Raw genomic sequence first — 26,731 nt, 5'->3', positions numbered from 1 at the left:
GGGATCTTGCTATTGTCAGTGTCGGCGAAAAGAGTTTCTTGAGCTGTATTATGGCCTGGATCTCACTGAGGAGCAGAAATGTCAGGCTGCCCAGGTTTTAAAAATGTTGACGACACACTTTGAACTCAATCTTAATGTGACATACGGACATTATTTGCTTAACATCAGAATCCATGGGAAGAGAAAGAAAGCGTGAGAGGATATTGATCAGCATATGACTGTACTGATGCATCTAGTTTAATCCTGACAATCGGGACAAGTCAAAGATAATCTCATCAGAGCTAGACAAACGCAGCACAGCAAGCCAGGAGGCGGCATCCTCAGCCCAGTCCTGATGAAGGTCTCGACCTGAAGCATTGATTTCTCCACCTCCTGATGTTGCCTGGCTTGCTGTCTGCTTCCACCCTCCTGTTTGTCAACTTTGGATTCCAGCGTCTGTAGTTTTTTTTTGTCTCATTAGAGACAGGATTCTCTTGGACTTGAGAAATCCTGCTGTGAAAGAGTGTCTGCTGAGAGAAGAGAGAGCTTACTGTCAGGAAAGCTGTCAGCATGTACAGGAGCTCTGAGATTGGCAATCATTGGCAAGTGTGTGTTGATTGGAGAGCAGACAAGGCTTTGTGTCGTGTTGAGATGCTGAAGAAAAACAACAGATTAGGCAAAATGGACGATAATACTTGAAGAAAGGCCAGCAGAAAGATCAGGGTGGGGGTAGCATGTAAATGTTGTGAAGGACGTCACACACAAGAAAAGGAAGTGTGTCCAGTGTGGGGAAAGCAGGGCCCAAATGGCGAGCGAACACATCTAATTGTGTGGAAATGTTTAGCTTCCATAAAAAGCAAGGCAGGTGGCTGCTCCAGAGATATTAGCTGGTGCTTCTAACCAATAATAAATACCAATCCTAAAACAGGTTGGTGTTATCAGGTTGAAAAGTGATGACTGGTTTGTGATGGTGGGATAATGATTTTGGAAGGCTGGGGGCCAAGTGCTTTGCTTGACATCATGGGGCTTCCTAGGCCTGTGCCAATTGGCTGCAGACAGTGAACGGAAACTGAAGCTAGAGTCAAAAAGTGTGGCGCTGGAAAAGCATAGCAGGTGAGGCAGCATCCGAGGAGGAGAGTTGATGTTTCAGCATAAGCCCGCCACACTTTTTGACTCTGATCTCTCCAGCATCTGCAGTCCTCACTTTCTCCTGAAACTGAAGCCAGCAGAAGAGACACTATATGATGGACATGATGTGGAACTGTTGGACTGGGATGGACAAAGTCAAAATTCACGCGACACTGAGTTATAGTCCAACAGATTTCTATGAAACCCCAAACGTTTGGAGCCCCCACTCCTTCCCCAGGCAGCTAGAGTACATTGGACACAGAATTTATAAGTAAAAGATCAAAGGGTCATACAACTTATGTAAATATATTGAACAAACCTAGGTGGCTATTATGTCTTTAATCCATTAGAATAGTGATGCAGGTTTCGATTGATTAATATGTAAATCCCAAAATTTCTTTCAAGTCACTACCCCAAGATAAATTAAGGTTATGCAGCAGTACCCAGACCAAGAGAAAACGTTCAGCTAAAAACCCAGTTTAATGGGACAAGTGAAGGTCTGCAGTTGTGGATGGACATGAAAAGCAAAAGTCCAGTCCCTTAGCTGAAGCAAGTCAAACTAGAACCGATAGCTTCAAATGTGCCAGAATATGTTTCTCAGGCCCCATAAGCTATTGACTGCTGGACGAATCCGCAAAGAATATAAAGATATTTTTTGTAGGTCTTTCTGGTGAATGCCCCCTCGAAGTGAATGAATCTGTCCAGGAGGATTCCATCTGCCCTTGGGTCTAACTTGAAAAGTCAAGGAAATGATGACTCCTCCAGTAGCCGCATGGGAGCACTGAACTTACCCAGAAAACTGTGCACAGATTAAAAGGATCTCAATAAAACTTTGAAGAGATCTCGCTGTCTCACACTAGCCATTGAAGAATTCCTTCCACAACTTGCAAAGGTCTTTGTTACCCTCGATGCAGAGGATGGCTACTGGAGCTGGATGAAAGTGTCAGTTTTCCAACAACATTCCGGATGTTATTTGGGAGATGCAAATCATGGGGCATTCTGCTTGGCCTTGCCAGAACTCCAGATGAGTATTGCTGCAGACAGCACACGATAGCCAATGATTTTCACAGTGAAAGCTTTTGGGGATGATTTGCTAATCTGTGAATGTGGAGACATGGTGGAAGAAGCCAGTGGAGACCACAATCAACATCTAGTATGACTGCGAGAGAGAGAGCTCACCAGATGAAGCTGAACAGGGCAAAGGTACAATTTAGGGTGCCTGAGGTAATGTGTATAAGATCATTTAATGACTGGTAAAAGGCTTCACCTGGATCCTGACAAGATGAGAGAAGCAGTGAGCCACCATATTGAAGACAGTGCAACAAATTGTTGGATTTGTGAACTTCCTAATTTACCCACCATTTGTGAACCTTTTATGCAAGCTCACTGATGAGGGGGACAAAACACAAAGCTGCTTTCTCAAGAATCACCGCCCTTTTGACATTCAACAGTGTTACCATCACTGAATCCCCCACTGTTATCACCATTGACCAGAAACTCAACTGGACTTGTCACATAAACACAGTGGCTACAGGAGCAGGTCAGAGGCTAGGAATATTTCAGCAACTAACTCACCTCCTGACTCCCCAAAGCCTGTCCACCATCTACAAGGCAGGAGTGTGATGGAGTACTCCCCACTTGCCTGGATGAGTGCAGTCCCAACAACACCATCCAGGACAAACCAGCCCACTTGCTTGGCACCACGTGCACAAGCGTCCACTCCCTTTACTACCGGCATTCAGTAGTCGCAGTGTGCACTTGTCTACAAGATGTAGTGCAGAAATTCACCAAAGATCCTCAGATAGCACCTCCCAAACCCATGACCACTTCCATCTAGAAGGACAAGGGCAGCAGATATATGGGAACACCTTGCAAGTTCCCCTCCAAGCCACTCATTACCCTGACTTGGAAATATATCGGCGTTCCTTCATTGTCGCTGGGTCAAAATCCTGGAATTCCCTCCGTAAGGGCATTGTGGGTCAACCCACAGCAGGTGCACTGCAGCGGTTCAAGAAGGCAGCTCACTCCCACCTTCTCAAGGGCAATTAGGGACAGGGCAATAAATGCTGGGCCCTGCCAACAAAACCCACATCCCACAAAATGAATAAAGAAAGGAAAAAGATCTAACAATCAGTGACAACAAAACCAATGTTGGAGTTCTGGCCTATCAGTCATTCGAGTAAAAGCTGACTGAATTGAAGTATATACAACCATGAGGGGTCGTGACAAGGTGAATAAGGAAGAGATGTTGTCTTTTGTGGGAAAATCTAAACGTGGGGGGGGGTGCTGTAAGGGATCACCCATTTAAGACCGGGATAAGGAGAATATTGTTTTTATAAGGGGGTTATGAGTCTTTGGAACCCTTCCTCAAAATGCAGAGGAAGCAGGTTCCATGAATATTTTGAAGTTCAAAATAGATAGGGTTAGGATTTTCGTTGAGCAAGGGGCTGAAGGGTAGATGTAGACAAGAATGTGGAATAATCAGATTGGCCATAATCTCATTGAATGGCAGAACAGACTAGAGTGATCAGTGACAATGGTTCTCAATTCACAAGGGGGAAGAAAAATCGGCTGCTTAATCAAGAATTGGGACATTCAACAATCATATATCATCTGTCCATAGCAGAATGGAAAGGCTGAGGTGTCAGTGAAAATCGCCAAAGAGATCACAAAGAAGTTGGGTAAATTTAGCACAGACTTGTACAGGGCAACGGCTTAATAGAGAAATATGTTTACTGTAGGCATGGAATGTAGTCCTCTCCAAAGATCACACCCAAACTATTCTTCCAGTAGTGACAGAACTCCTACTGATAACAGGCCTGAGTGACAAAATTATGGTAAAATTAAAGAAAGCAAAATTTTGCTTCGTTAAGCTGCCAAGACATTGTAGAGCTCAGCAATGGAAAAGCAGTCAGTGTGCAAATGTTCGACACTCTCAACAAAAGTCAGCCCATGTGGCAACTTGGGACCTGGATTGGACAGTTGTCACCTCCGGAATATATGGTGAATGTGAGTGACCAGATAAATGTCGCAACCACAGACATCTGTACGCAACTAGAGATGCTGATCCATCACGGTGTGCAGCAAGTCATGAAGATATGATATCACCCCTCGCACAGAGTGACTATCCATCCCAAAGCTCCACCATTCCACAGTGTTGGAAATGAATCAGCAACAACAGTTACCATAGCAACAGCATTTACAATGGGAGCAACAGCTGCTGGCGAAGGACCAGCCTTGGATTGAACTGATATCGGATGAGTAGTCAACGACTATGTACACATGTGCCATTAGGAGACCATGAGTTAAAGACTAGAGATGCAGTGCATGTACTGAGACTGGCAAAAATGGAACTGAATTGTTTTCACATGATTTTGTTGATGAATGATCATTTTATTTGCAACCGTATTATCTCCCCCTACCATCTCCCCACCCCTACCAAATGCTCTTCCCCATGCCCCCCACATCACCCTCTCATCCTCCCCCTCGATCCAGGAAGGGTAGGACTACATAATAATTCTCTGATAACTAGTGATCGGTAATGTTTGAAACTTTCATTGGCCTGGACTAGTGAGATATCCCGAAATGAGTTAAGTAGCAGATCACATCCTATTGAATAATTGCAGATAAACGTCAAGTAGATTAGTCAATCAGGGGTTAGGCAGCTGGATGGCTAGTTTGTGATAGTGTGTCGCTAACAGTGTGGGTTCAACTCCAGTACTTGCTGACGTTACTATAAAGGACTCTCCTTCTTGAGCTCTCCCCTTGCCTGAGGCATGGTGCCCCTCAGGTAAACCCTGTACTGGTCACCTCTCTCTTTAGTGGGAGAGCAGTTTGCTGTGACTGTGATGACTTTACTCTTCATTATTCACTATAACTAAAACAATGTTACCATTGTTTTTGCAATAACCTCAGATTGTTGAGATAGCTTAGCAACGTAATTGAATGACTGCATTACTGGAAACAGATTGAAGGAATATTTTCTGTATTAATCAATACAATGTCATTTCTGAGGGCTTCAAGTCGTAACGATGAATTTCTAGCCAGTCTCTATGCTATCCGTTGTAGGTGATATGGCTACTGTTAAAGGCGGCAAGGTTAACCAACCACAATCTGCTGAAGAAGCAACTGAAGCCACAGAAGCAACAGAAAACAGTGCGGGTGATGCGGAGCCAACATTGGCCCGGCCTAGTGCCTACACAGAGCATGTGTTTACAGACCCAGCACAGACAGAAGATAAAACTCAGCTCAGGTAAAGGAAGTGGACAGTAATACTGGTAACATACCATACTGTAAAGTGAATAGGTGATAAATGGGTCACCTCGACAAGGTATATGAAAATAGACATTCATTCAGGGGAGAAATGTTGTGAGATTGTGATGTTCACAATATGTAAAGGCTATCAGTAACTAACCCTAACGTATTGTGCTGTAGAAAGTAGTAATGTGGCTCCCTGCTTTAGCCTCTATAATGTCTGATCTCGATTAAGCTGTCTGTTATACGACACTCCATTTTATATCGGTCATTTAAGTCAGCCATCCAGTGTCGCTGTTACCCCATTTTGCGTGTAAAGGTTTCCATGGGTTTATTGTTTCTTGATTATGAAGTGCAATGTTACCACAAAGGAGTTTTCAACAGATGGGACTTTAACGAGATGTGAGTTTGTGACAGTCCTCTGAGCTGGATGGCAGAGCCTGTCATGTGACATGGAGGGCTCTCCGTCTCACAGGGTAGGCCCTTTAGGGCTGAGATGAGGAGGAATGTCTTCACCCAGGGCCTGAGCATAGAATAGTACAGTACAGGCCCTTTGGCCCTCAATGTTGTGCAGGCCTTTTATCTTACTCTAAGATCAGACTAACCTGCATACCCTTCATTGTTTTAACTGCCATGTGTCTATCCATGGGTCACTTAAATGTCCCTAATGTATCTAACTCTACAGCACTGCTGGCAGTGCAATTCACTGAAAGTGGTTGAGGCCCAAACATTGTTTTCAAAAAGGAGTTAGATATGGTTCATAGAGCTAAAGGGATCAAAGGGTATGGGGAGAAAATGGGAACAGGGACTGAGTTGGATGATCGACCATTCAATAGAATCATGGATGAACATGGTCTACTTTTGTTCCTATTTTCTATGTTTCAATATGACCAATCAGCTTGAACTTATTGAATTTCAGTATTGATTCGGGGCATTATATCATGATTATTCAAACCATCAATCGCGTTAAATCATCAGACACTCCAGGTTCAAGGCCTAACCTGAAAATGTCATCTACTCAAATGGTTTGATGCTTCGGCTAAGTTTCTATGGCTGAGTCGGAGGGAATGTTCCAAATCTGTGAGAGAGCCTGTAATCCAGGAATACAGTAACCCTCCTGAGCTGCAGGAAGTGAGCATGGTAATGGCCATCCATGGAATGAGGAGTAGTAGCCTCCATTAGGATATGCTCGAGCACAGGTTTAAGAGCGTAAAGAATCAAATTAGGAGCAGGTACAGGCTGTTGGGCCCCTCAAGCCTGCTTCATGCTTCGGTAAGGTTATGGCTGACCTTACTGTGGTTTCAGGCCCATATTTCTGTTTATCCCTGATAACCCTTGATTCCCTCTTCTTAAAAATATTCAGTGACCCATCTTCCTCTCTGGGAAGAGAGTTCCAAAAACTCATGACTCTCAGGGAGAGAGAGAACATTCCTCCTAATCTTTGGTTTAAATGGGAGACCCGTCATTGTTAAACTGTGTCCCCTAGTTCTTGGAGACGGTGTTCTGGTGATGTCTCTGGGCTAGTATCCAGAAGCTGGGGCCCATGCTCAGGACATATGACAATAGACAATAGACAATAGACAATAGATGCAGGAGTAGGCCATTCTGCCCTTCGAGCCTGCACCGCCATTCAATATGATCATGGCTGATCATTCCTAATTAGTATCGTGTTCCAGCCTTATCTCCATACCCCTTGACTCCACTATCTTTAAGAGCTCTATCCAATTCTTTCTTAAAAGAATCCAGAGACTGGGCCTCCACTGCCCTCTGGGGCAGAGCATTCCACACAGCCACCACTCTCTGTGTGAAGTAGTTTCTCCTCATCTCTGTCCTAAATGGTCTACCCCGTATTTTTAAGTTGTGTCCTCTGGTTCGGCACTCCCCCATCAACGGAAATATGTTCCCTCCTGCCAGAGTGTCCAATCCTTTCATAAGCCTATACGTTTCAATCAGATCCCCTCTCAGTCTTCTAAACTCAAGGGCATACAAGCCCAGTCGCTTCAGTCTTTCCGTGTAAGGCAATCCTGCCATTCCAGGAATTGACCTCGTGAACCTACGCTGCACTCCCTCAATAGCCAGAATGTCTTTCCTCAAATTTGGAGACCAGAACTGTACACAGTACTCCAGGTGTGGTCTCACCAGGGCCCTGTACAGCTGCAGAAGCACCTCTTTGCTTCTATACTCAATCCCTCTTGTTATGAAGGCCAGCATGCTATTAGCCTTCTTCACGACCTGCTGTACCTGCATGAGTTTGAATCCCGCTATGGCATTTGAATTCAATCGAAATATGGAATAAAAAGCTAGCAAATAGCAACCATGTAGCTACTGTTAATTGTCATAAAAACCCATTAAGTTCACTAATATTCTTTTTGAGAAGGGAATCTGCCCTCCTTACCTGATCTGACTTATGTGGGACTCCAAATACACAGTAATGTGGTTGACTCTTAATAGTCCTCTGGGTAGTTAAGGATGGACAATAAATGCTGGCCCAGCCAGCACTGCCCACAACCCGTGAAGAAATTAAAAAAAAAAATTCCAGTTCCTCACTCTCCATCCCCTTCAGAATTCTCCTTCCAACTGTATACTACAAACTGTAACACAGTCTCTGCTGTATTCTCCGAGATCTGCTTCAACACCAGGAACTGTGCAATGTCTGTCAGACAGAAAACTCTTCCATTTAGAGAAAGCTTGATCTATTTTCCCTTTGCGCGAATTCCCAGTCCAATCACCTTATTGGAAAATACAAATGGAAACTCGACATTTCTATACTTGTTTTTCTCTTTACCCATTGCTGCTTCACTGTTCCCTTCTGAAGGCTACCACAAGTCAAATAGACACCTCTTAGAACCAGATAAAAGTCACAATTAGAAAACCAATCATCTATCTTCACCAGTTGAGCTTTGAAGGTGGCACTGTGACTCAGTGGTTAGCAGTGCCACAGGACCCTCTCAGTTCCAGGAACCTAGGTTCCATTCCACCCTCAGGTGACTGTGCAAACTCTCACAGACATTTTCCCTGTGTCAGTGTGGGTTTCCTCTCTGTGCTCTGGTTTCCTCCCACAGTCCAAACATGCAGATTAGCTGGATTGGCCATAGGAAATTTCCCTGTAGTGTCCGGGGATGTACAAGTTATGTGGATTAGCCATGGGAAGTGAGAGGTTACAGGGATAGGGAAAGGGGAGCTGGGTCTGCATGGGATACTCTTTGAAGGTCAGTAATAATCGTTGGGCTGAATGGCCTCTTTGCACACTCTAGGAATTCTATGATTCTATAAACCTCATTCACCACCTAAAACACTGCGTTTACAGAGGTTAGCAGCTACAACAAGCTTATTCAGAAGTGGCCATGTAATATTCCACTGTGTATCACTTCAGATTCATTGTGAAATATTGTTTGAGGTAGGAGTCTGACGAGACACTAAGAGAGCTCCTCTGTCACGTAGACCTGCAGCCGCCTCAGTCTGAGCAACTAGGAATGGGGTACATATCCCATTGTGTCAGTGCAGATTTCTGAACCATTTAGACCCTGTTTCATTTCACTTGAGCATGTCTAAACCAGAGAGTTTTTTTTTCCCCTAAAAGGCAGACATTTTTTGACATTAAATGATTTGGAATAAGGCAAACGCTTTGCTTGGAATGGGATTCTGTACACTGCACCTGTTCCTTTTTGAAACAGCTCCTGTATTTTTATATCTCTGTTTATATACAACCTCAACACATAAAGTGAGAACTGCTGCCTTTTCCTTTTAGGGAAAATGGTCAACCCAAGGAGGAACCGAATGCTGGCCAGTCAGTACAGGAAACAAATAATCGCAGCCCCAACGGATCAATTACAAGCGCTGCCCCGACCATGTGGTTAGGGGCACAAAATGGCTGGTAAGTTAGGGTCGTGTAGTCATCTCAGTTAGAGTTCTGACTCATTGTCCCATTGAGTTAAAGAAAGACTTCAATCGCATGGGTGATCACACTTTGCAGATGGTCAACTGAGTGTGAAGGAATCCCTAGGATAGGGGATTTCAAGACTGAGGTACATTCTTAAGGTGAAAGGAGAAAGGTTTAAAAAAGACATGATGGGCAATTTTTTTTATTTTACAGAGTGGTTCGTGTGTGGAATTAACTTTGAGTCACAGAGTGTACAGCATGGAAACAGACCCTTCGGTCCAACTTGTTCATGCTGACCAGAGATCCTAACCTAATCCATTTGCCAGCACTTGGCCCATATCCCTCTAAACCCTTTCTATTTGTATACCCATTCAGATGCCTTTTAAATGCTGTAATTGCACCAGCCTCCACCACTTCCTCTGGCAGCCCATTCCACACACGCACCACCCTCTGCGTGAAATAGTTGCCCTTTAGGTCCCTTTTATATTTTTCCCCTCTCACCCTAAACCTATGCCTTTGATTTCTGGATTCCCCCACCCCAGGGAAGAGACTTTGTCTATTTACCCTATCCATGCCCCTCGTGATTTTATAAACCTCTATAAGGTCATCCCTCAGCCTCCGATGCTCCAGGGAAAACAGCCCCAGCTGTTTAGGGACCTATAGCTCAAATCCTCCAGCCCTGGCAACATCCTTGTAAATCTTTTCTGAATCCTTTCAAGTTTCACATCATCCTTCCGATTGGAAGGAGACCAGAGTTGCATGCAATATTCCAAAAGTGGCCTAACCAACGTCCTGTACAGCAGCAACATGACCTCCCAACTCCTATACTTAATGTTCTGACCAATAAAGGGAATCATATCAAACACCACCATCACTATCCTATCTACCTACGACTCTACTTTCAAGGAACTATGAACTTGCACTCCAAGGTCTCTTTGTTCAGCAACACTCCCCAAGACCTGACCATTAATTGTTTCAGTCCTGCCCTGATTTGCCTTTTCAAAAGGCAGCACCTCCTATTTATCTAAATTAAACTCCATCTGCCACTCGTCAGCCCATTGGCCCATCTGATCAAGATCCCATTGTACTCTGAAATAACCTCCTTCGCTGTCCACTACACCTCCAATTTTGGTGTCAACCTACATACTTACTAACTGTACCTCTTATGCTCACATCCAAATTGTTTGTATAAATGACAAAAAGCAGTGGACCCAGCACCGATCCTTGTGGCACTCCACTGGTCAAAAAACCCTCCACCACCACCACCACCCTCTGCGTTCTACCTTCAAGCCAGTTCTGTATCCAAATGGCTAGCTCTTCCTATATTCCGAGATCTAACATTGCTAACCAGTCTCCTATGAGGAATCTTGTCGAACGCCTCACTGAAGTCCATATAGATCACGTCCACTGCTCTGCCCTCATCAATCCTCTTTGGAGTTTTTTTGAAGAAGTATCAGTCAAGTTTGTGAGACATGATTTCCCACGCACAAAGCCATGTTGACTGTCCCTAAACAGTACTTGCCTTTCCAAATACATGCAAATCCTGTCCCTCAGGATTCCCTCGAACAACTTGCCCACCACCGACGTCAGGTTCACTGGTCTATAGTTCTCTGGCTTGTCCTTATCACCTTACTTAAACACTGGCACCACGTTTGCTAACCTCCAGTCTTCTGGCACCTCACCTGTGACTATCGATGATACAAATATGCAAGAGGCCCAGCAATCACTTCTTTAGCTTCCCATAGAGTTCTAGGTTACACCTGATCAGGTCCTGGGGATTTATCCACATTTATACAATTTCAGACATCCAGCACCTTACTCCTCTGTAATATGGACGTTTTTCAAGATGTCACCATCTATTTCCTTACATTTTTTAAAATTCCACGTCCTTCTCCACAGTAAACACTGATGCAAAATACTCGTTTAGCATCTCCCCCCATCTCCTGTGGCTCCACACGCAGGCTGCCTTGCTGATCTTTGAGGGACCCTATTCTCTCCATAGTTTTGTCCTTAATATATTTATAAAATCCTTTCAGATTCTCCTTAACCCTGTTTGCCAAAGCCATCTCTTGTCCCCTTTTTGCCCTCCTGATTTCCCTCTTAAGTATACTCCCACTGCCTTTATACTCTTCTAAGGATTCACTCGATCTCTCCTGTCTATACCTGATATACGCTTCCTTCTTTTTCTTAACCAAAACCTCAATTTCTCTTGTCATCCAGCATTCTGTATACCGACCAGCCTTGTCTTTTACCCTAACAGAAATATACTGTCTCTGAACTCTTGTTATCTCATTTTTGAAGACTTCCCATTTTCCAGCTGTCCCTTTACCTGCAAACATCTGCCCACATTCAGCTTTTGAAAGCTCTTGCCTGATACCTTCAAAGTTAGCCTTCCCCCAATTTAGAACTTCAACTGTTAGATCTGGTCTATGCTTTTCCATCATTATTTTAAAACTAATAGAATTATGGTCGCTGGCCCCAAAGTGCTCCCCCACTGACACCTCAGTCACCTTATTTCCCAAGATTAGGTCAAGTTTTGCACCTTCTCTAGTCGGTACATTCACAAACTGAATCAGAAAATTGTTTTTGAGCCCACAACTTTTGACTCGGGAGTACCCAATCATTATCTTTATTGTTTTTGGGATTAAATTGTAATCCATCACTCTCTCACCAGTGTTCTCAGCTTTTGCACCATCTGTTTCTTTTTGGGAGAGAGTTAATTGTTACTTTCTGATTGAAACTGAGCTGAGATCCCAGAGGGAGTAAGATTCTCACACTTGGCCGTCGCGTTAATTTTCAAATCTACATCGTACCCTGCTCAGTCTGGCCTTTAATTAATCGCGTTTTAACTTGACTCCCAGATAAAATGAACAAGGCCTGTTTGGCATAAACTTAAGTTGATGCTAAATCATAAAACACAAGTCCAAGCTTTTATCTGACTGTGACTAGCCTGATTGGTTGCGGTATTCCTAGTCGGATTGTTTTGGTGAGTGTTCATCCATGAGATCTCATCCATGCACATTATCTATCTCCCCAGCCTTTATGTTCACTCTGCTGTATCCAACTGGAAGAAGTGCCTGCACACCATCAAACTGAAGGATGCCGTCCTCAGTATTGTGTAAGTTTTGTAGTGAGCTGTTTGGTCATGTCTCATAATTGGCAGTGATTAATTTCTCCTCCCAGGGAACAGGATTGCCAGGTTGTGCCATGCCTGGAGAGTTACATTTAGCTGGGTAGGAAGACCTTTGAAGTGAATTAGTGGGTGGTGTCCCTATCTCTGGGCTAGAGACCGTTGGCTTGAGTCCAGGCCACACTCGATATATTTGTAACACAGCTAGGGAGGTTGATTTCTGTCTGTAAAGTCTTTCCAATCCAATGATACGGGGTAGGCTGTGTAGGACTTAACAGCAGGAGAGATTTCTTCATTCACAGAATGATGACCCAATGGAATTCTCTGGCACAGGGAGTGGTTGAACCAAAACAATGAATATTTTCAAAAAAAGAGTTGCAAGGGGTGAAAGTGGAACAAGGGGATTGAGTTGGAGTATCAGCCATGATCATATTGAATGGCGGAGTGGCTTCAAAGGGCCGAATGGCCTGTTCTTGTTTCTTCTGTGTTTCTGTTTTCAATGCTTGTGGTGGCAGAAGGAAAGTTTCCTGGTCAGCCATGCCACACGAGGTAATGGCAAACCATTGCATGCATTGTTCTCAGTGGAAGCCCATACGCCAACTCTTGGAAATGACCATGGGTGGTAATACCTTTCGTTCATCTTTAGGTTGTGAAATACCCATCCGGGCCTAAGGAAGAGAGCTGGTTCAAGGGGTACAGGTAGACCTTTGACTTGTCTCCCTCCACCAATTGCATTGCCTTCACTAAAGGGAAAGACTTTATTTAAATATGTCACTGAGTTGAGATGCTTTTGTGTTGCAGTGATGCGCTGACTATAGGTGTGTAGTTCTTTGTGTTACCAGTAGAGGTTAAACTAATCCCGCTAAATTCTGGAAAGAATCCAGATGTTCTTGTACTCTACTGTATATTTCAGAATCACCAACATTTCACAGAGCATGTCCCATCGCTTTACTAACCTCCACCTCTCCCTAATCACAGAATATACTGCATTGCCTGAATTAAATCAAAACCAATCAGGGAGCAATAAAAACCTTCCTGTTCTAGAATCCAGTGGCATTCCATCAGACTTTGTTCCCAAATGTGAAAATAGATGGAATTTCTTTTTTAAATGACCAGTTATTTAAAGCTAAGAGCCTTGGCTGCTAGCCTCAGGTCACCAGCCTCTCACCAGAGCATGAAGCTACTCGTGAACTTTAACCAGGCTGTTGTAGCCGATCCCTGGGAGTGGAGAGGAGTTGATTACTAATGTAATTATTCTTGGATTATTATTCTGCAGATTCTCAATTGATTTAAAATTAATGATCCTTCTATTTGTATTTTCAGACATGTGAAGGGACGTGTTTTGGTGGCACTGAATGATGGAACATTGGCTATCTTCCACCGAGCTGAAGGTGAGTACGTTTTAATTTTTAAATATTGTTGCTAGACAGGTAGTTGTAGAATTCTTCATCCTGTTCTGCTTTTAATTGCTTGGAATGCAAGTTCTTTGTGCGTCATTTAGATGAAATTCCTGTACTTGATATTTGTTATTTGTCTCAAGTTACATGAACAGTCAATGCAGGAATTACACCTAACAATGTTTTAAATGTACAGTATAATCTCTACTCTGTAAGGAGTTAATCTCCATCTTTGGTGTCCCAGACGTAACAACATAGAGATGACAAGTTGACCTTCCCTGTCAAAGTTCAGCCGGTAAGAGTTTAGTCGTGCCACCTTTCAGAGTGGTTGAGGACAAAGTAGTGGCTCTAGAGTCTCCTGATTGAATATGATATTTGATTCTTTAATCCTGTCATTGTGGATAAAGGACTAAAAATGAATCGTACCAGCTTCACTTGTGCAACAATGAGTTAACATGACCGAACCTACCCCCCGAGGGAAGTGAATTTCTCATGCCATGTTCAAAAATGCGATTGGCATTTTAAAAAAAAAAATCCTAACATTCTCAACTTTTAAAGTCATTTGGTCCCAGTCACTTTTCCAATAGTATTTGATAGGCTGTATATGTTAAATTATTTTTATAAACTTTTGATTACTGTTCAGTCTCAATTGCATCTCATTTACATTTTCCAAATCAAGGTGCCTGTATCCATGAGGAGACATTTTGCCATCGTCTACGTCCCAAATAATTGCAGCACTGTTGGTAGCTGTGCCTTCAGTTGTCCAAGCCCCAGCCCTGAATTTCCTCCCTACACGTCTCTCCTCTCTTTCGTTATGACGCATCTTAAAACCTACACCTTTGATTAAACTTCTGGTCATTTGACCAAACCCCTCTTGATGTGCCGTATCATCTTAGTTTATTTTCTGATGCTTCAGTGAAATGTCTTGGGTCTTTTGTTGGGTTGTAGGCACACCATGATGTTGTGTAAAATAGGAAAACTTCAAGCAAAAACAGAAGTTGCTGGAAAAGTTCAGCAGGTTATGGAAAATAAAGAGCATGAAAGCATGGGAAAGGTTAAAGCATGAAGACCACTGGCAATCTGTGGTCTGTGGAAGGCAAGATGGGATAACCATAGTGGAATGCTCTTACACCATTTAGTAGAGTAAGGTTAAGGCTGAAAGGTCACTATGGTGACATGAGATAACAGTTGGTAGAGCTAGTTTCCTTGTTAAGTGTCATTATGACAGGATTGGGACCATAAATATTTGGGACATGACATTAAAATATCTAATTAATCGTTAGTAGAGTCAGCTTGAGACAGGAGACTATTGTAATAGATGGAATAGCTAAATATCTATCATGACAGGTTAGTCTGGAATGGAAGATCACTGTAGCTGAGGTGATAATAAATATCTAACAGTGACATTAGAATAACATTAAGTAGAATGTATAACTAAAGAGATAATGGGAACTAACATCACTGGTTTATTGTGTAGCTAGAGTGAGGGACTTTGATTAATATAGTTGAACATGCTGATAAGCTCACAGAAACATGATAAAGATATAAAAATCCATGGACCCTGAGGTTCAGGGGCATTAGAGAATCTGTTTTCTCAGTGTCACAGTTTTTTGTTTGCAAATAAAAGACCTACTCCTTGAAGAACTTCCTGTGTCTCCAGGAGATTCTCTACATTTTCTCCACGACAAGTAACGTTTTGGGTCGAGTGACCCTTCCTCCGAACTTTAAGCAAATCTGGTTCCGAAAATGTAACCAGAGAATGTTGTTCAGCAAGATGTGCAACTAGCTTTATTGCCAGTATTGAGAGAAGACAATTGGTACTGAAATATTTGAGAATAGTCAGTTGGAGAGTGAGTAACCCATTCCTCCTCCAATATTGGATTGACTTTTTCCTGCCTCTGGTGTCTCTTAAGACTAAACGATGGTTCCTTTGTTTCCAAAATTGGGGAGGATTGCTCTCCTTCACCTCTATTTTTATAGCTGATTAGGTGAGATCACAAAGAGGCTTCCCATGAGCTGCGAATGGAGGAGATGATGTTCCTGTCTCCTGCCAGTGTATTTCAGCCTCTGTGATTATTAGGTTAGGGATAAAATGCCTGTGAATCTCTGTCAAATACCAGAAATCAAATGCTTATTGGACAGAGACCAGGGACATTCTTTCCTAGTCAGACCCTTATTTCAAATTAAACTCCAACCCCACTGAATAGTCATTCCCTGTACATACACACCCAATCCGGTACTCACCCAATTGTATAAAGATAAAATATTGTGGATGCTGGAAATCTGACACAAATGCAGAGGTCGCTGCAGAAACTCAGCAGGTCTGGCAGCATCTGTGCAGAGAGAAACGGTTAACATTTTAATCTCATAACACTTCAGAACGTGAGAGGCAGGTCAGAGTTCTGCAGCAGTGTCGTATCAGACTTGAAACGTTGAACCTGTTTTTCTCTCCACAGTGCTGTCAGACCTGCTGAGTTTCTCTAGCAATCTGTGTTTAGGTTGGTCCATTGTCCCTGAATTATCCCCTGTTCCCTAGTTCCATTTGCTCTTGGCGCATCCCTGCCATACCTACTAGATGATCAATCCCTTTTTGTCTTTTTATATGAATTAATGTATGAAGGATAATAATGGAAATAAAATACAATATGACAACACCTTGTACAGAATGACAGCAATAACCTTCTGACTATAACTCAGGTTAATCTTATCTAGGGTGTATACTCTCCATGAGCATTATTAGAAACTGTCAGAGAAAGGTGAGATATCGTACATCTGATACTGGCCTGGTGCTGGATCTTCGACACTGCTACCTGGCTTAGAGCAGGGGAATGCTGGAAGGAGCATGAATTTTCAACCATTGACCGTTTGTGAAGAAAAGTCAATGAATCAAGGCTTATTTTATTTATATTAGATTAGATTCCCTACAGTATGGAAAAAGGTCCTTCGGCTCAACAAGTTCCACACCGACCCTCTGAAGAGTAACCCACCAAGGCCCATTCTCCTACTCTATATTTCCCTCTGACTAATGCACCTAACACTATGGGCAATTTAGCATGGCCAATTCACCCTAACCTGCACATCTTTGGACTGTGGGAGGAAATGGGAGCACCACGCAGACACGGGGAGAAAGGTGCAAACTCCACACAGTCAACTGAGATGGGAATCAAACCCAGCTTCCTGGTGCTGTGAGGCAGCAGTGCTAACACTGAGCCACCGGGAATGGATTCATTAATGGTTTGTGAAAGTGTCCTAATGCAGAAACACAGTGAAAATAAAAGCATTTTCCTATGGAAAAAGCTACAAATCCTATTGTGTTTATTGGATCCATCATTGTATGTATTAAATAGTCAGGAAAAATGTTGAGATGCGTTTGTAAAGTAATGGAATCGTTAACAGTAATAGAATCGATTCACTTCTGTCTGAGTAGATGGTCAGTGGGACCTGAGCAATTACCACCTCATGGACCTGCGCCGTCCGAACCACTCCATCCGCTGCATGGCTGTTGTGCACGACAAGGTCTGGTGCGGCTACAAGAACAAAATCCATGTCATCCAGCCTAAAACAATGCAGATCGAGGTGGGTTTTGGTCATTGGGTAGACATAGGGCAGAAAATAAAATGGTGTGGTAGAGCTACTAAACCCTGCTGTTATTTATTTCGAATTTGTGAAGAGAGATTGAGCCATTTGGGCCCATAGGCCTATACACTGTGGAGTTTAGAAGACTGAGAGATGGCCTAATTGAGGTATAGAATATGCTAAAGAATATCTGGCCAAGTGCTGGCAAACGGGAATAGATTAGGTTAGGATATCTGGTCGGCATGGACAAGTTGGACCAAAGGGTCAGTTTCAGGGGCTGTACAACCCCAAGACTCGATAAGCCAATGTAGAGCTATATTTCCTCTTCAGGAAATCTTAAATGAGAGGGTCATAGTTTTAGGGTAGCAGGTTTAAAACACCGATGAGGAGGAATGACTGCAATTGTCATGCAAACCCATCCGGTTCACTAATTTTACCGTCCGTTACCCAGTCTGGCCTATGCGTGACTCCAGACCCACAGCAACACGGTTCATTCTTGCCCAGAGGGCAAACAGAGTTGGGAAGTAAATGCTGACCCAGCCAGTGAGGTCCATAGCCCAGGAAAGGGTAAAGGACAAACCCTGTCGTTTAGCCACAACTGCAGGAAGAAACCGAGAAAATAGGAGCAGGAGGAGGCCATTCAGCCCTTTGAACCTACTCCACCATTCAATGTGATCCTGACTGATCATCCAACTCAGCACCCTGTCACTTTATTCTCCCCATACCCTTTACTCCTAAGAACTAATTTTAACTCCTCCATAAAAACATTCATAAATTTGGCCTTGACTCAGTGAACCATTAGTGCGACAATAAACACTGGGAATAGGATTGGTGCTAGCAAAAGCTAGAGTTATTTTATAAAGATCCTGACAGAGAAGTTGAAGGTGATCAAGGTATTTGTCATTTATGCTCATGTACCCGTAGAACCATTTTTAATGTCAAATGCTTATTACATTCCCCTAATTGTTACTTCTACAACAGAAATCCTTTGATGCACACCCGCGGAGGGAAAGCCAAGTGCGCCAGTTGGCGTGGATTGGCGATGGGGTTTGGATCTCAATTCGCCTGGATTCCACTTTGCGCCTTTATCATGCGCACACACATCAGCATCTACAGGATGTAGACATTGAGCCTTACGTCAGTAAAATGTTAGGTAAGATTCTGCATTCCTGCAATGCCCCAGTCATCGAACTGTATTTTATGCAATAACTATAATGGTATTGTCACGTTATTCAGGAAAGGTGTGGTAAAACTTGAAAGGGTTCAGAAAAGATTAACAAGGATGTTGCCAGGGTTGGAGAGTTTGAGCTATAGGGAGAGGTTGAATGGGCTCTGGAGCGTCGGAGGCTGAGCAAGTTTAAATCAAAGCTAAGGAGGGATTACGGCAATTGTCATGAGAACCCATCTGGTTCATTAATGTTGTTTGGCAAAGGAAGTTTACTGTCCGTTACCCAGTCTGACCTATGTGTGACTCCAGACCCACAGCAACATGGTTGATTCTTAACCCCTTATAGAGGTTTATGAAATCATGAGGAGCATGGATAGGGTAAATAGACAAGGTCTTTTCCCGAGGGTAGAGGAGTCCAGAACTAGAGGGCATAGGTTTAAGGTGAGAGGGTGAAGATTTAAAAGGGACCTAAGGGGCAACTTTTCCACACAGAGGGTGGTGCATGTATGGAATAAGCTGCCAAAGGAAGTGGTGGAGGCTGGTACAATTACAGCATTTAAAAGGCATCTGGATAGGTGTATGAATAGGAAGAGTTTAGAGAGATATGGGCCAGGTGCTGGCAAATGGGACTAGATTAGGTTAGGATCTCTGGCTGAGTTGGACCAAATGGTCAGTTTCTATGCTGTAGATCTCTATAATGATCCTCTGTCTTGTGTACTCCTATGAGCTGGTACAGCTCATTCCACTCTTTTTATCTCTGATTAATTCTGGAATCTCTTGCTTTGATTGGCAGGTACCGGCAAATTGGGATTCTCTTTTGTGCGAATCACAGCTTTGCTAATTGGTGGAAACCGCCTTTGGGTGGGGACAGGAAATGGAGTGGTTATCTCTATCCCATTGACAGAAAGTAAGTGAACAAAGTTTGGCCAGGTTAATAATGAGTCTTTAACTGTTTGACATGAATAACTCAGTCTATAAATAACCTGGTACACTAGACCATTACCACAAAAAACGGACACATGTGAATCTTGGTGATCTTTGTTGTCTGGACATTTTGACCGGAGATTGAAATATATAGAAGATAATTTATTTGCTATTGCCGAATGAGTCTAAAAAAAGTTTAAATACTCAAGAGAACACATCCTTTGACTGCATGAATTTGTAATTTTATATTTATGGGAAATTGTTTAATGTTACACTTGTGTGCTGTACTCATTATCACACACTGAGCCCCGAGATTGTGCTTCCAATAGGTTTGATAATTGAAAGTCTAAAATCTGCTATTAAATATTAGAGCCCTTTGTGACAAAATCACAGCCCATAATGTATTGTCTGCCACACCCGAGACTGTTTATATAGTTTTTACAAATAATTGTTGGGATGGGTGTTTATATGGGGATGGTCTAAAAGTGCAGCAACATTTACTGACTCATTCAGCAACTAGATATCCAGAGGTGATTTAAAAAAAAATGCAGGGACCTAATGAGGAAAAGATAATGCTGTTGTCATATACAAATTGCCAATTAAATATAGACTGTAAAATTTGCATAACATTTAGTGCTTCTCTGATGAAATTCAAAAACCAAATGGAATGAATATTAGCTATTAACACGGAGAGCTGTAGCATGTGGAGAAAATCATTCTTCAAGTTTGGTCAATAGAAGCTAATCTAACATTGGAATTAAATCTCATCCAGTGATATGTGACTGAATAATTTCACCCGATGAGTTATTTCAGCTTCTGAATATTTACATGTTATACAAACTCGCAAATACAAATGCAGGCTAGGTCACCTGCACATCTTACACATTGGTAATTGTAAGGTGAGGGCAGGAGGTGCACAGTGGATTTGAGGAAACCTTTTGCTCCCAGAGGATGGTGGGAATCTGGAATGCACTGCCTGGGAGGCTGGTACAGGGAAAAAACCTCCCAAACGTATAAAAAGGACATGAATGAGTGCATGTAATATTCAGGGCAATGGGCCAAGTGCTGGAAAGTTGGCTTCATGTAGATAGATCAGCACAGACTGAAGGGCTGAGGTACCTTCTCAGTGCTGTAATACTCAATGATGTTCAGTAATGCAGATTTCTCTTGAGCTGGAATCTTCTGAAGCCAGACTTCCCCAAGTTGGTAAGCGCAAAACTGTTTCTTCTTGTAAGAAGCCAGAAGTGGGAAACTGGTAATGGCACAGGGAATGCAACTGGAACTTGAAAATGATGGAACTGACTATATATCTCTCCTTCGTGTGAAGATGCTGATATAGTGACAGTGTCACTGGACTAATAATTCAGAGGCCCAGACTGTTTCCCCAGGGTCAAGTGTTCAATCCCATTTTAGAAACGGGAAGAACTTACATTCAGTAAAAGATAAATCGAATATGAAGCTAGTCTCAGTGATGGTGACTGTGAGAACTGTCGTCGATTGTCAATAATGCCCCATTCATGCCCATTAGCAAGTGAAATCTGCTATCCTTACCTGCTGTCTCCTACATGGGACTGCAGACCCAGAATAATGTCACTGACTGTTAATTGCCCTCTGAAGTGACTTAGCAAGGGATGGGGAACAACTCTGTCCTTATATCAACACACCCCTTTCGTGAATGAATAAAAGACAATGTGAATTAAGGATTGAGAAGTGGAGGGCAGTTGGAGAACGAGGATGAATTGAAGTGGGTTAATTTCAGCATCAAACCAGATATTGGAGGAAAAGCAAGCAAAGGGGACAAAAGATTGGATTAGAAGAGAGAGCATGAGAACTAGGAGCAGGAGTGTAGGCCATCTGGCACTTTGAGGAGAAAGTAAGGGCTGCAGGTGGTAGAGATCAGAGTCGAGAGTGGGGAGCTAGAAAAGCACAGCAGGTCAAGCAACATCCGAGGAGCAGGAGAATCTACATTTTTGGGTATAAGCCCTTCATCAGGAATGAGGCTTGTGGGCCAGGGGGTGGTGAGATAAATGGGAGAGGGGTGGGGCCTGGGGTAAGGTAGCTGAGAGTGTGATAGGTAGACGGAGGTGGGGCTAATGGTGATTGGTCAGAGAGGAGGGTGAAGCAGATAAGTGGGAAGGAAGATGGACAGGTAGGAGGGGAGTTGAATTTGTCGGGATGGGGGTGGGGATGTTGGTTGGTGCGGCTGTCCCGGAGATGTTAAGTGTCCTGTCTCCCCGATGCAGAGGAATCCATCAGAGAAACAAAGCCTTCCACATCCATCTTTAAAAACATCTCTCTCCTCACTTCCATCGAAGTCCCCAAAGGAGCCTTCCACATCCATCAGAGAACAGCCTCATAGTTCAGGAACCCTATGACGCCTGGTTCTACCTTCTGGCCCAGATTCACCAGTGTGACTGCCCTGGCTGACCCATCGTCATGGCCTGCTGCTGCCCCACCGAGCACCCCTCCATATACCTTGATACTGTCCTATTCCCCCTTGTGCAGGAACTCCCCACATACATTCGGGACACCACCCACACCCTCTACCTCCAAGACTTTCATTTCAATGGCCCCCAATGCCTCATCTTCACCATGGGCATCCAGTCCCTATACACCTCCATCCGCTATGACCAAGGCCTCCAAGCCTTCTGTTTCTTCCTCTCCCGCCACCTCCAGTACCCTTCCACTGACACACTCATTTGTTTGGCTGGACTGGTCCTCACCCTCAATAATTTCGTCTTTGAATCCTCCCACTTCCTGCAGACGTAAGGGGTAGAGCTATGGGTACTCACATGGGCCCCAGCTATGCCTGTCTCTTTGTCGCTTACGTGGAACAGTCCATCTTCTGCAGTTACACCAGCGCCATCCCCCACCTTTTTCCTCCGCTACATTGTTGACTGTATCAGCGCCACCTTGTGCTTCCGTGAGGAAGTTAAACAGTTCATCAACTTCACCAACACGTTCCACCTCAACCTTACGTTCACTTGGACCATCTCAGACACCTCTCTCCCCTTCCTGGACCTTTCCATCTCCAGCAACAGTGGTCGACTCAACATGGACATCTATAAACCCACCAACTCCCACAGCTACTTAGACTACGCCTCCTCCCACTCTCCCTCCAGGAGGACCAATTCCACCACAGAACACACCAGATGACCTCCTTCAAAGACTGCAATTTCCCCTCCCACGTGGTTGATGATGCCCATCTCATCCACTTCGGGCACTTTTGCCCTCAATCTCCATCCCACCAAACGTAGCAAGGACAGAACACCCCCGGTCCTCACCTTCCACCCACCAAACTCCGTATACATTGCATTACCCTCCGCCTTTTCTGCTACCTACAAACTGACCCCACCACCAGAGAGATGTTTCCCTCCCCTCCCCATCCGCTTTCCATAAAGTTCATTCCCTCCGCGACTCTCTTGTCAGGTCCATGCCCCCCCACCAACCCACCCTCCTGTCCTGGCATCTTCCTCTGCCACTGCAGGAATTGCAAAACCTGCGCCCACACCACCCCCCTCACCTCTGTCCAAGGCCCCAAAGGAGCCTTCCACATCCATCAAAGCTTCACCTGCACTTCCATATGTCATTTGTTGTATCCATTGCTCCTGATGTGGTTTCCTCTACACTGGGGAGACAGGACACCTAGTTGCAGAGTGATTCAGAGAACATCTCCGGGACACCCGCACCAATCAACCCCACCGCCCGGTGGCCAAGCACATCAACTCCCCCTCCCACTCCGCCAAAGACATGCTGGTCCTCCATGGCCACTCCCTAACTACCTGACGCCGGGAGGAAGAACTCCTCATCTTTCGCCTCAGGACCCTCTAACCCCAGAGCATCGATGTGGATTTTACCAGTATCCTCATTTCCCCCCCCCCCCCCACCTTATCCCAGTTCCAACCGTCCAACTCTGCACCGCCCTCATGACCTATCCCACCTGTCCATCTATCTTCCCACCTATCCGCTCCATCCCCCCCCTCTGACCTATCACCTTTACTCCCACCTCCATCCACCTATTGCACTCTCAGCTACCTTCCTCCCCCAGACCCACCCCTCCCCCCCCCCCCTCCCATTTAGCTCTCCATCCCTAAGGCTCCCAGCCTCATTCCTGATGAAGGACTCTTGTCTGAAACGTCGATTCTCCTGCTCCTCGGATGCTGCCTGACCTGCTGTGCTTTTCCAGCCCCACACTCTTGACACTTGGGGGGTCCTTTGAGCCTGCTCCAGCATTCCATAAGATCACGGCTGATCTTTTTGTGGCCTCAGCTCCACTTACCCATTAATCTCTTTATTGTTGAAAAAAAAAGTCTATCTTAGCTTTAAAAGCATTTACTTAAGTAGCTTCAACTACTTCACTGGGACAGAGAGAACAAGAAACAACATAAAAGTATAAAAAAACACATTTCAAGTTTGCTCTATTAAAAAATCTCCAACATCAACCTAAGAAGATGTGACACCATATGCTTTGAACCAGAGGGGTAATTAGGCAGTTATTGACATGTTGTTCATGTTACATTTCATTATCTGCAGGCTTCAGCTCCTGTGCCACATTTAATGGATAATTAACATACACATACAGTACCTGCATTAAACTCTCATACAGAAACTGCATGAGACTCTCCGGGCAGTTAACAATGATGTTTTTTTGTGAAATTAGCTGCAAAATCAGCCCACAGTTGGTATCTACCATTGATGGAGTATCTCTTCCTTAACCGATTCATGTAAGAACAGAGGTGTAGGCTATTCAGCCCATCGAGCCTTCCCTGATTTTTAATACAATCACATTGGTCCAACACTCCCATCTCTTCTACCCGTCCCATCAATCACCCTATACACCATCGATAATCTGAAAACTATCGATCACGTCCTTAAACACATTCAAAGATTAGGATTCCACTCTGTTCTGTGGTGAAAAGTTCCAAAGGCTGATAACCCTCTGAGTAAAAAATAAAAAAATTATTTTCTCTTAAACCTAAATGGCTTATTTTAGCCTCTAAGTTCTAGACTCCCCCAACCATGGGAAACATCTTGCCTACATCTACCCTGTCTATCCCTTTAATTATTTTCTAAGTTTTTGAGATCACCTCTCATACTTAGAAACTCTTGAGAATACAGGCCTGTTTTACCCAATCTCTCTCCATAGAACAGTCCGGCCAATGCAGGAATAACTCTAGTGAACCTTCATTGTACTCCCTCCATGACGGTGTCTTTTCTGAGTAAAGGAGACCAAAACTGCACTCCAGGTGCAGTCCAACCAAGCTCCTGTACAATTGAAGCATGTCTTCACTGCTCCTGCACTCAAATCCTCTTCCGATTAAAGACTAACATGCCATTTGGTTTTGTAGTAGATTGCAACACCAGCACCTACTAAGATAGTTGCTATTATTTCCTTATCAATATTGGATCCATCAGTTGAACATTACACTGAAATCAGGGTAACGGATTCAGTCAGGTATCCTTAATCTCTCAAACCAGCCTTCTTTTTTTGAACAAAATACTATTTATAGTAATTATATTAGTTCATATTTAGCTATACCTGTTCAGAATCATTGTTCATCTTTTAACAACTAGCATGTACTAATATCCCTTTGGTGAATTGAGATTTTAAAGCAGCTTTTCAGCAAAAAATATGAAGTTTGAGCCATGTTGATTAGTTAATGCAACTTGCAAATGCATGCGTCTGTGTGTGTGTATATGTATTTGCAGGCTTTGTGAACATGTGTATTTTACATTTAGTGATTTGCACATGTGATGTGCAGCAGTTGTAATGAAGCCTTACAATGTCTGAAACGTGAACAGCTTGCAATACCCACTTTGGTTGTGACTGGCGTGTTTGATGGGCGGTTCTTCGAATCCCATCATCTTGTTGAAATGTAGAGGATATTTCTGAGTGACAGGTTGACAGTGGATTTGTTCAAAGTATGGCTCAGTCTGGATAAAATGGGAAGAATGTATCATTCATTTGTGAAGAATTCTTCTGTTTGTTCCGTATCAGCACCAGAAGGCTGATTGTCGAGTGTGTTGTAGTTGGATCAATGGTGAAACTATCTTAGATCAGTGATATTAATTAAAGGTGATGAGGCAACATTAATGAATAGTTAAATATTCAGGCTAAATGTGCAGATATTCAGTGCTCTCTTTAAATAAAAGTATAAGAATTACATTTAACAGAAATCTTGAGAACTGTCATGTCAATTGACAATACAAGAGGGGTAGGGTTAAATATTCTGTGGTATATTCTGTGGAAAGATGAGTGCTTTGGAGCAGAGGGTGTCTAATGAAAGAGCAGAGCCCTGTAATATCACTGGCATCCAATATCAGATACAACATAACAGGCAAATAAATCTTCACCTTCTGATAAGCTACTGATTTAAAAGGCTGTTCTTTTCAGAATGTACAGGGATTACACAGTCTTAAGGTCAGTTGGCGAGACGAAACAGAATGGAACAAAATCCGATCAAAATGGTTCAGCTGACGTGTAAACCATTAATGAGGATTGAACAAATCATGAAAGTCATCTTAACTCGAGCTTCAATGTATTTGCTGGTGTCTGTTATTCTGTCTAACGAGCGCAATCCTATGAAACCTTAATACTGACTAGTCCGCTAAATTCTGTGATAGCTCTTTGAATTCTATGGACAATTTGCACATCAAAGACCATAATTACTGCAGTTTTATTAGAACCTGGAATTTCTTTTCCCTGAATGGATCTATAAACACAGGTGTATCATGAGGTTTTAACAAACCAGAGGTGAAAATGGTAAGGATGGAGATCTGTAGAGTTCATTTGGTGATTCAAATTAAAATTCAGACGAGGAGCAGCCTTTTAATCTTAGAAGCTCATAACATTATATTAACCATGAAGAATAGCATCTTCATTTGGAGTTAGACAGGAAGTGTTGGGATCAAGTTTTGTGATGGTGTCCTAGAATTGTATGTCTGCATTAATATTTGGAATGTAAGAGAATGGAATGGAAATGTGCTTTTACCAAGTTTGCTTTGTTCACAGACTTGACTATGCTTTGGAATAGGTTTTGTTTAAGCCTTTTCTCTTGCTAGTTTCTCCCTTGTTTTCTCTTCGCCTCTTTCTCTCCTGAAGGTCTTCACTCTTTCCTCATGTTTGGAACTGGCCACTCTTTGGCATGTGACCAAGTTGATGTGTGAGGGTCTAAAAGGCACATGCCAGTAGGCAACTGTTCTGCAGGGTGGGAAGGGAGATCACAGATAAGTCTGATCTTGACTTCGAGAAACAGGAACATATGCTGACATCCTGCAGGACCCTTCGGGTGGTG

The 26,731-nt window shown here is 43.4% G+C and overlaps 1 protein-coding gene across 12 annotated transcripts in view; it reads left to right on the top strand.

Moving 5' to 3' along the window:
• Positions 1-26,731, top strand: part of mapk8ip3 (mitogen-activated protein kinase 8 interacting protein 3) — a 209,500-nt gene that overhangs the window by 168,423 nt on the left and 14,346 nt on the right. For all 12 annotated transcript variants that reach the window (XM_072560071.1, XM_072560076.1, XM_072560075.1 and 9 more), the window contains 7 exons: positions 5,176-5,359; positions 9,110-9,235; positions 12,279-12,359; positions 13,695-13,762; positions 17,196-17,344; positions 18,326-18,497; positions 19,306-19,419. In XM_072560071.1, the coding sequence (XP_072416172.1) occupies positions 5,176-5,359; positions 9,110-9,235; positions 12,279-12,359; positions 13,695-13,762; positions 17,196-17,344; positions 18,326-18,497; positions 19,306-19,419 (894 nt within the window). The remainder of the gene's footprint in view (positions 1-5,175; positions 5,360-9,109; positions 9,236-12,278; positions 12,360-13,694; positions 13,763-17,195; positions 17,345-18,325; positions 18,498-19,305; positions 19,420-26,731) is intronic.

Source organism: Chiloscyllium punctatum, chromosome 40 (assembly GCF_047496795.1).
Source record: "Chiloscyllium punctatum isolate Juve2018m chromosome 40, sChiPun1.3, whole genome shotgun sequence".
NCBI classification, from domain to species: domain Eukaryota; kingdom Metazoa; phylum Chordata; class Chondrichthyes; order Orectolobiformes; family Hemiscylliidae; genus Chiloscyllium; species Chiloscyllium punctatum.
This window is presented reverse-complemented; position numbering and strand designations above follow the sequence as displayed.